Below are 11,821 nucleotides of genomic sequence, written 5' to 3'. Positions count from 1 at the left end.
AATATAAGAAACATTTATAAGTTTTTATTCATAGAAATTCATATTCTTTGATTCATACAGAATTGATTTAAGAGAGCAACACTTTAAATTAAATGTCGCATGCATACAGAATATATTATAATAATATATTATCGTTATAAGTATACATACATATAATAGATTTCCAGTCACTAAAAGAACTAAAATTGAACGAACGTATTGAAAATTGAACGAACATAAATTGTACGTGTAACGGTTCTTCCTTTATAAAAGTAAACTGTTTACCACATTCCACGATAAGTGCATGCAATTATTGATACAAAACAACATCTTAATTAAAATAGTGAGATTTAAAATGACATACCTATTAGTCCTAGGTTGACTATTATAATACAATGGGTCAGTGTCGCCGTGCAAGTGATACTCTTCTCTCTCGTATGAATTTTCACGTGACGCCTCCAAAGATCTCTGAAAATTCCATTTCAATATTATTTTATATGAGCACGTTTATAAAAATTACATACAGACGAATATATAACCACCTTCTTTTCGTTTAATAAGATATTAACGAGGAAAATATAGGAATAAGGATTCATGAAGAAAGAAAGAGCAATCAATCTAATCTATGGCGCGCACAAGTAAGCATACTTCTTTTTAAATGTTTTCAGGCCACTGAATGTTACATAACATAAAAGATAGTCGCGTTAGCTACACTATTTATCTAGAACGGTTAAACGGGAATTCTCCGGGGAAAACCCTGAGTCTGTCTTCCCTTTTCCTTAGACTACACGGGCGAAGCCACGAGTGGAAAGCTAGTTTATTACATGTAAAACATTATCTGACTTCACAACCACAATAGATATTACGATAGTCTTAAAGGAAATCGTTGATTCGAACAGGGTTATCTATCAGGATCAAAGGGAAATTTGCTTAACCGACATAGCAATGTGAGCGTCTCGTGCGGTCCCATGGCGACTGACTCAATACACATAAATTGAAACAATTTATTCATTGAAAATTCAATAATGTATCAAGAACAGTGAAATTTTCACAGAATATTACTATATTAAAATAATACATATGTTCCCATGAGACTGAAAACTGGTTCAGTTACAATTTAGTTCTTGGTTTCAGTCCAGATATATGCGTATTTGAATATTTATTCGGTATAATCTGTACGATTCTGACCTGTGGCGTATGCATTTGATGCGCCGCGTTTCTGAACTGCGATGCGCTGCAGTTGGCGTGCTGGCCCACCGGGAAGTTGAGGTCAGACGTGTAGTCCGAGTCCTCTGAGTAACCCGCTGGAACAAAACGTGAGGTACAGCGTTAGCATTATCATGTGTTAATTACTTTGAGATGTGATTCTTCATTCATTCTTGGGTTGCTGATTAATCTGATAATCCTACTAATTTCCTATCCTGCTAATATATATCCTTCTAATATTGTAAATACGAAAGTTTGTAAGGATGTGTGTGTTGCTCTTTCACGCAAAAACTACTGAACCGATTGCAATGAAATTTGGTACATAGACAGCTGGACGATTGGAATAACGTATAGACAACTTTTTATCCCGATATTCCTACGGGATATGGACTTACGCGAATGAAACCGCGGGACGCAGCTAGTAATCAGTAAACCAAGAACGCTTGACCGATTTTTAAAGATTCTTTGTTTGTTGGATTTGTCTTTCATTAGGATGGATGGATTCTGATTAGGATAATACAAATCAATGATAAAAACGAAATGAGGTCTTATAAAAACTAAAGCTTTGCTAGAAATATCATGTCGTTATAATTTTTAAATCTTACCCATCTTAAACATACTCTTCAATGAAAGATGATTCAATAATCATGTTTCTTCAGCATTTTGTTAGCCGTAAGAATGAAATAAACAACTAGCATTTTCAAAAGTAATAATGATAACACAGAAGTGCGTAGTTCGTATGCAACTGTATTGTATCTAACGATGTAAAGGAAAGCTCCGTTTCCATAATGGGACTGAAACAGACGCCTATCGCAACTGTTTCGCTGATCAATTTTCTCACAATCAGTTGAAAATCCAGTAACGTAATCTGACCCAAATTCATTGAATAATGATATTTAATTCTAACATTTATTTATATAGGATTACGACACATTTTCCGAAATATAATTTCGTAAATAAACACTAACTTTAAATTATTATCTGATATACATAATCGCAAGTTTTAAAACCCTTTTGTTCTTTGTATGACACGCTTTTATTCGATTGCATGATTCGATCAAGAAACATGTATCACAACAACTTTCACGCGGAATAAAGAAACTTGTAAATGTGGAAAGAAATAAAGGTCAAACGTTAACTGATAATGGTAAATCCATGTATCTATATTTTCACCGACCGCGGACGATGTATCGAAGTGAAAAGTACGAATAAAATAGACCTCTAGAGACGAACTTTTCTCTCGTAGGATTTTATGCAGTGGTAGAACTTTTTTGTAATTCACAGTCAAGTATGTTTGGAATACTATTTGTTTTATTTACATACACACATTAATATCATTCTAAATTCAAAAACAAGTCTTTTTTATGGCTAGCATTTCTGAACATGAACAGTTGACATGTAATATGAGCATAACATTTCCAACACGAGACATGACATGACGTACAAGTTCCGTCATTATACAAATTCAATTCCAGGTAAAACCTAGGCAGCAATTTGCAATGTCGCTAGCTGCGATTATAAGCTATGATCAAAGAAATAAATAGCAGTGTGAACTTACAATGAGCGACGTACTGCAGCTGTCGCCGAGCCTGTTCAGCTCGCTCCGCGTCGAGGGCACCATTAAGTAGATCCAGTTTTCGCTGCAGATCTGCACCGCCAGTGCCTTCGGCGTCTGGAAGCCATTAGTACTTATGTATAGTAGCTGCTCACCTTGGCTCATTGGTTCATTGATTTGGATTAGCCGATAATACATAGTTTAGCTGGAAATTATAAGGTGGTCTAATGGTTTCCGTCTTTATTTAGTACAAAAAAAACTATCAAAAAGTTTAATCATAATGCAATGTGTGTTCTTTCATTATCTTTGTATCCTTTATGTATAATGTGATCTCATAATTAAACTCAATAATAAATTATTACGCTTCTTCCATTCTTGAGTTTGAGAAATCAGGTTCTACGCTAAGCAAATGCTATGCTAACACAGCCGTTCACAATCCCACATTTTAATTGTTATTCATGTCATAACAATAACGCAGTAACGCTTTATTATTAGTACAACAGGATTCGTCCTATACTCATCAAAATAATAATATTTGGGCCATATATTTGGTAGGCATTTTTAACACCTCTATTTCAATTAAAAACCAAAATAATTCACCTATCAAAATAAAATTAGACTATCTCGAATTTTTTCTTGCAATTATAATTAAAAATACAAATTAAACCTCTTTTAAAAAACCTCCTTTGTAAAACCTATTTATAGTACATGTTATCAGAACTTTGATGACAAGCGTTCAATACGTCATTCTCTCACAACTACGCAGTGATACTCGTATTAGCGTGACAAACCACTATTAAACAGCATTCATAATAAAATTATAAGCCGCTTATAAATAGCGCAATTGAACTTTAACGTATTATATAAAGTACTGCCAGTCCATGCAAAGAAAAATAAATAGGTTTTACAAAAAATAAAGGCTAAATAAGATTTATGTAGCCAGCATTTATTGTACAACTGGGGTTTAAAAGGAACTTAAGTCATATATATTTTAAAGTTTTATACAGTTTATTGTATGCTCGACGTGAATGCGTGGCTACTACAATAGTATGCAAGAAGCTTTATAGTCATAAACGATACAACCTCTAAGAAATTGGGTCAAACTTATCACGCCAATTACATTGTCATCTTATACATATCGTAGATCTATTTGATGAAGCTAATGTCTTTAAATGTTTGCCATAATTACACTGATTCATGAAACTAGAATTACATGTATCTATAAAATGATGCATATATAAAATAGATAGCAGTGGTGGCTCAGTGGTGAGAACCTCGGATTTCAAAATCGATAAGTCGGTTTTCGAGACCGGACAAGCGTGCAGGAAATAAATTGATTTTTCAGTTTATCTGCACATGTGGATATCATCACCACTGCTTAAAACGATGAAGGAACACATCGTGAGGAACCCGGCATGTCCAAGAATCATAAGTTCGACGACATATGACATCTGCCAATCCGCACTTGGCCAGCGTGGTGGATTATGGCCTGAACCCTCATAGGAGGCCTGTGTCCAAGCAGTGGGAACACATATGGGCTGATGATGATGATAAAACAGATGAATTATACGATAATATTTGAAAACTACATCCACTTCTCCTTTACCCGTGGTTATGGTACGTTATTTGTCTATAAGAACCTTTCTTGTGTCTAAATAAAAACGTTAAAAGTCAAATTAGTTGATGTAATCAGGCCTTTCTCGTGTTTTACGTTTAGCAGCACATATGGGATTAATTTCTATTTATATATAGTATTCCTCTTTTTCTTTTTGGTGGATTAAAAACAGCGTTAATCTGGGAGTCGAGCACGCTTCGGCACGAATTGAGTCAGCTGGCAACGGGGAAGTAACATACAGAAAACCGGCGTGAAATAATAGCGTGGTAGCGTGGTGGTAGCGTGGTGGTAGCGTGGTGGTATCGCTTACCATCAGGCAACCCACCAGCTCCATTGCCAACTATGATATAAAAAAAGTGTCATTGGTGACCAAATTGCTGTAAATTAACAGAAATAAAACAACATAAACCCTTAGATATTTACACTGGTAAAGGTGACATAACCCTCAGTCATAGATTAAAACACCTGATTAACTTTATATTTTATAAATATGTTGGAAGCTCACGCTATATTGTGCTATATTTATAACCACTTAAATCGTCTGCGAACCTTGAATTGTATCACAGATTATACAATGTTTATCAAATATATTTAATTGCTAATATATCTTGATATTTACTAACCTTGGTTAAACACGAAAAAATTCTATATCAAATAATTAAATATTGACCCTATTTTCTGTATATAGATAGTTAGACTAGACATCGATAGTAATAAGTAGTTAGGTAGATAAATACTGGTCGTTAGAAAAAGTTCTGCTACGAGTATAATACAACCAAAGAAAAGTCTTTCATTAAAATGATTTCAATGGATTAAGATTACCTCAATACATTCTTAAAAGCTTTTGTTACAAAAATCAACATTATTTCAAATCAACAACATTTGGAGCACATTTCACATTATTATAATCCTACTATCTCCACTTCAAACAGTTATATACGTTAAAAATCATATATCTTATTATATTTAATGGTATTACGAAAATTTTGCAATGAGATCAGTATACTATGTTCTATATGTTTAATAACCTGACTAAAACTGTGCTCCCAATTAAAATTTTATTCCATGAATGCAACAACCTTGTTATAAATTACTCTAAGGTAACCACGCAAATTGCGACCTCATGTAAAAATAGTTTGCGAAGGAAAGGAAATTGCATAATTATTAACATACCTACTTCAGACTTTAATGAACGCCATCGCATGTTCCAATATGCGATTGAAACTGATTCATATAATAAGATCATATTAATGAATCGCCAATAGTGAGTGTAGGGAAGAATTTATTTGGACACTGTTTACACCACCGCGGAAATGAACGATATTTTGCAATGAAATTGGCAAGGAGGCTTAATGAACTGTACAGTAATTATATAACATCCAAATTAATTTCGGCCTGTAGCTAGGGGATTCTCGAAGATTCGGGGATTACTCGGGAGACGCTAGACCTTTTTTTGGATCGCATTTAGTTTGTGAGGCAGTTTATATGAAACAGAACATACATATATATACATATATAAATATATATACATATATACATACATACATAATATATTACTTCGCTTTTTCATTATACTTAAAGGAACATCATTTGAAATGATTTAATACTACATTATAAAGATTTACGTAAATAATATACGATAAAAAAGGAATAAAGTGTATACATATCGTTAATTATATATCTGTACATGCACACATACGTATAAATAAAATAAGACTGTCTGTTTGTCATATTGGAAATAACGTTTTTACAACATGTAGATGAATATACATATACGTATACCGAACATACACCAAAATAACATTTTTTACCAATGTTGTCTGTCTGTCTGTCTATTTGTTTAGGATAATCTCTGGAACGGCTGGAGCGATTGAGACGGGATTTTCACTCGTAGATAGCTGATGTAATAAGAAATAACATAGGTTGTTACTTTTTTGCAATCTTACCATACATTGTACCATTGGGATTCAATAGAAAATCTAATTTACGCGAGTGAAACTGCGGAACGCAGTAAGTATTCCTAAAAATGTTAAAGAAACTAAACCATAAATTTAAACTCAATATTTCGTATAAATAATAGTAAGTGTCGAAAAACAAAAAGCTTATTATTATATAGCTGACCCATAATTAAGATTAATTCTCGTCATTGCATCGCCCAATTGCTTTTTAACGTTATACTGAGGCGAAAATAAATTAAATTCAAGAAATTGGGTCACGGGAGAGACTATTACAGGTCGAAGATTGGGGTTAAACGCCTTTAACTAGTTCTATATGTATTAGTGTCAGCTTATAAATACAGTAAATTTGGTAGTAATTTGCTCTATTAGATACCAATAACTTATAGACAACTAGCTGCGCCCCGCGGTTTCACCCGCGTAAGTACATATCCCGTAGGAATATCGGAATAAAAAGTTGCTTATATGTTATTCCAGTTGTCCAGCTGTCTTGGTACCAAATTTCATTGCAATCGGTTCAGTAGTTTTTTCGTGAAAGAGCAACAAACACACACACATCCTTACAAACTTTCTTATTTATAATATTAGTAGGATAGGAGGATATTTTACAAATACTCAATGAAACATATCTTCTCTTCATATTTTACAAGTTATGTAGAATTCAAAATAATTATTACATGAAATAACATGGAATCTAATGAAAGGAATCCAATAATATATATGCTCTAGTGTTTATCGTAATACTAAAAAGATCTTCTAAATTCACAGAAACTAATTAATCCAGGAAGTTCTGAAGCTATATTGACTTAAACCTGAAAACTTTTTAAATTTAAAAATAGAGCTAACTCGTGGTGGGTAATTTAATTTCTTTTTTTTTTTAATTTCTAACTATGGAGTTGGTATTGAGAATCCACTAACTCAAACTATTTTAATCTCAACTTCTGCATTATTCTAAGTTTTATTGGTATTCCGTTTTCTTGTCAGCTTCCTTAATGAGCTTTCTTGATTTTTAATTAAAAGCCGTCTAAATAAGCAAAAGAAACATCCCTAATTATAGGAAACTAGCAATTACTTCGCTTTTTTATCTAACCTCGCTCGCACCCCTTTAAGAATTTATCTGGCCAAATTTTTTTCATTACTATTTACTGTTTATTATTGTGTCGTAATTCGTTCATATTACTTTACTAATACTGTTAACATTATTTATTCTAATCAAATACATATTAATATTTTCATAGGCATTTTCCATGAAAATATTAAAACGCATCTACGTCGTATTTATTTATGCTTTTTCTTAACTTTTAAGTGATTACATTTTAACTAGCCCCAACTTATGTTACATGTCATTTTGATGCAGTTTGTAATTTTTCTATTGTTTTTACATTGTTTCAAAGATATCAAAACAGTCCAGAGACAATTAATGATATAGAAATGTTTAATTCGCTCAAGGAATATTTAAACCTACTCATTTCCTAAGACACATGACCTAAATTCGTTGTGATATACAAAAATTTTAATTACTTGATAAAAAAAGCTTTAAAATGATACACGATTATTTTTGGTCATTGTACGTGGTGACATGGGTGGCCAAAATTTTATTCTAAATCTGTGATAAAACCACAATTTACATGTCTCATCAGTCCTAGTATAGAGTCCCAAGAGAGTCCTTACTAATATTTTTTCAATATTACATAAAAAAAAATCGCCAATCCAAAACGTGTGTCTATCCTATTATATTAAACTCATATAAAAGTTGTAAAATCATTTTTACGCCTTAATAAAAGAAAAGCCATTTTATTCGTAACGAAACGAGGGACATTAAAGGTCCTTTACGAGTTTCTACGTAGTTATTAATGTCTGTAATGTAACAATAACTAATGTGTTGTTTGTGCAGGATATTTAAATCATCATCATGATCACGTCCTAATGTAAGTAATTCGTCGATAACGCAAACATAAAAACCTAGCTTTCAATATATTGAGCAAGTTAAAATGGATGTAAAGAATACGAAATAAGGTATTTATCACAAAATCTGCAGAAATCCTCGAGCCTCTGTGTTCTATATGCATTTTAAGTTCTGGTGTTTAGTACTAGAGAAGTTTAAAAAATCTCATTCACCCTGTTAGACAGTTTTTTTTCTGTATCTGTCTGGATCTGTTCCCTTTTTCTGATGCTGCATGCTTACCAATATCGAGATTTGAAAGTATATTATAATTGAAATAAAGCTTCACAATAATGATTTAAAAAACTTTTCCGATATCTAATAGCACTTTGAAATGCTTACCTATAATAAATTCATATCTCATACACGCGAAACCAGAAATGGTTTTAGTTTATTAGGGTAAAGTTTTTTAGCCAGTCGGTATGAGTCAATATAAAGCAGAAGATTGTTTGTATGTTTCTATCTCAGGACACACTGGATCGACTTCAATAAACGTTTTTATCTCAGTGAACACGAATTTCATGTGTTTTAACGATATAATGTTGAACACCAGTATTTTAAATACGCATTTAATTCAAAACATTCCGTGAGCGGCTATCACATTCAGCTCTTTACAAAATATCAAGGATAATACCATACAAACGGAAATACACCTTACGTTCACCATATAAAATCTAAAATGGAATACACAAATTAGGGGTGTGTTTATGTAATGTTTACTTAATCAAAGCGATTGAAATTGATTTCAAGTGAAGCTAATCCGTTTAAATATCCTTTCGGCTGATTGATCACGCTCATTGAATACACCAGAAGTACTTGGTATAAATTGAATCAGGCGTTGAACAATTCTTAATTATTAGCTATGTGTTTTATAGACCCCAAAACAATAGCCTGTTTTTTGTTTTTATCTGTTAGTATTTTAGTTACTCTATTACTGTATGTTCGTCAATCACGTAAAAAAAACTGAACAGATTTTGAGAAAATATTATATGCTGATATATTATGCTCGATTTATAGGTTACCTAATCGAACAAAAAAAAGGAAAGATGATAAAATAAATTGGCAAATATGAAGTGATCTTTATAAATATAATAGGGGCTATAAAATAGGTTTAAGGTTGAAATTAATAATTAAGAACTACGCTTCTAAAGTTGAAATACGGCCTCTTCAAAAATTCGTTCAAAACAAAATTATTTAGACCACTCGATCGAATCCGGACAGAAAGCTAGTTTTTAATATACGTAGGATAATATTCACAGTATGTTGGAGTAATAATATTTGAGTGCTGAAATATTAAAATAATAGGTCCCTTAATATACGAGGTTTAAGTTGTTCTAGTAAAGTTAGCCGGTACTTGGTGAAAGCGTATTGTAATCGTGGTATAAATCACCTATTACTAACATGACCGTTCCACTTCGGTGAACTTTATATAATGTCGACAATTCTACTTCAGTTTTGCGGATTGTATTATTAAATCCGTTGTATACGCTACTGGAAAACTGGGAACTCTGTCGCTATAGTGTATTTAGAAGAGTTTAATTAGAATGTGGGATAACATGACAGCTCACAAGATACCCTCATTTCATAGTAAAACCCATCCAATTAAACACAGCTCGTAGTGAAAAGCTGCAATTTTCCTTGTTCTATTGTCGGAAGGATAAACGGAAAAACTTTTGTTATAAAAATGATGTCTAATGAGTGCTTTTTGTTTGCTTCATGAAAACACTTTAATTTTTATATGTGTGAAACAATTTTTTTTTTTTATTAATTATGACATGCGAAACATTTTTTATTAAATATGACAGACGAAAAACATGCTTTCCGATTTCAAATTTCATTTTAAAGATAGCAAAAATCCATCATCAAACCATTATTTTCAACACGTCAACTTTATTTTAATTCAACTAATGATTATCTGTTTAATTCCTCTCCTTGATACCTTGATATTTTTAAAGATAAATAAGGTTATGTACGCTATCTCTGCTTTTTACGTGTCACTTAATACATATCTGACGGATGGGAAAGAGGGTCTGGGACGAATTGACCTTTACCAACACTTTAATGCCGTTATTGCTCATTGATTTTTACTTCATTTATTCAGAATCCCACTTCTATATTTTATTATAAAGTAAAGAGCAATACGTATAATATAATTCCGAGAATATCTGAGAAGAAATTGTATTAATAAATTGAAAAAAATTGTATTATACAAATGTAATGTAATATAATGCAGAGATTATAATTTATAAAACATAATTTGAGATTCATCAAAATGATTTAGCCGTAGGCACCGCTGCCTTAAAATATGAAAGCAAAATACGTTGCAATATTTTCAAGAAAACTGGGCACATTAATAATTTCCGAGTATTGCGTAACCCACACTTAAAAGCGCCTGAAGCGGGCTCCAGTTATTGTGTTCGCACAACGGCGGACCAGCTCGAAAATGCAACTTTGAACAAGCGCAAATGTACGACACAATTTGCACTCTATATAAATTACTACAGTGAGGAATAAAGTACCGTTCACTTAAATGTTTCTTGCGATCGATAACGTACAAAGAACTTTAACTAGAAAATGAAAATTCACCAAACACTGTCTTTCCACGACTAAATCTCAATGTAATAGAGTTAAAAGTTCGACAAGATTTGGTTAAAATTTTATTCTAGTTGCTACAACTTTGTTTTAGAGTTGCATTCAAGTTGTGATAACCGCCATAATAATTTATTTGACGTCTCCACTACTCCTTTATCAAACTGCAAATACCCACAATATGTACTCCAAAAATAAATAAGAAAAAATTATGATTACCGAGAATATTTTTCTGACTGCGCTTTTTTACGAGCACTGAAATATATATATAAACAGGCTAAGAAAAAAGCATGATTTGGAAACTGTTTTACTTTAACTTTAGGTATAATTTTAATTTTATATAACCTATTATGACCATAATTTTGTAAACGCTCACACAACAAACAAATAGCATACTTTCGAATAACTGTATTCTGTTAAACAACTACTGAATATTACTATGAAATAATTTTGATTACAACAATAAAAATTTATAAGTAGCTACGCCGTAAACCACAGGCGGCCTACGACGTAGACTATGATAGACTGCTACGAAAATAAACAGTTTGGGTAGTGCCTAATTTTTTCTTGAATAAGTATTATACCTCGATAGATATGAATAATATCAATTAATTAATCCTTTTATTATTTAAATAGTAGCTTATCTCGGCTTCATCCGCATGATCCCTGATAAAATACAAAACAGTTAAAAGATGTAGGTTCTAATGAAATAAATTTTTTAAAATAACAATAATAATATTATCATAAATTCTTAATTTCCCTTAACAAATCATTAAACTACTGAGTAGTATTAACGTTCTAAAGGTCTAGTTCTAGTGTCTGAAAAAGGTCGTAAAAAGACCTGTACTACAGATCACTAGCACGTACAGATAAATAGCTTAGATCAAAATATAATATCGAGATCGAAATCACAATGTTTACGAGACAATTATAAATCAACATGAGTAGCAGTAACTCGACAGCTTATTATTTTGGCGATC

General features: G+C 32.1%; 1 protein-coding gene across 1 annotated transcript in view; it reads right to left on the bottom strand.

Moving 5' to 3' along the window:
* LOC119839794 (phorbol ester/diacylglycerol-binding protein unc-13-like) overlaps positions 1-11,821 on the bottom strand; it is a 50,568-nt gene that overhangs the window by 108 nt on the left and 38,639 nt on the right. The window contains exons 6-8 of the mRNA XM_038366235.1: positions 2,744-2,857; positions 1,168-1,283; positions 344-447 (exon numbers count right to left, since the gene is read on the bottom strand). Of these exons, the coding sequence (XP_038222163.1) occupies positions 344-447; positions 1,168-1,283; positions 2,744-2,857 (334 nt within the window). The remainder of the gene's footprint in view (positions 1-343; positions 448-1,167; positions 1,284-2,743; positions 2,858-11,821) is intronic.

The sequence above is a fragment of the Zerene cesonia genome, chromosome 4 (genome assembly GCF_012273895.1).
Source record: "Zerene cesonia ecotype Mississippi chromosome 4, Zerene_cesonia_1.1, whole genome shotgun sequence".
NCBI lineage: Eukaryota > Metazoa > Arthropoda > Insecta > Lepidoptera > Pieridae > Zerene > Zerene cesonia.
The sequence above is the reverse complement of the archived record's forward strand: the minus strand, read 5'-3'. Positions and strand labels throughout refer to the sequence as shown.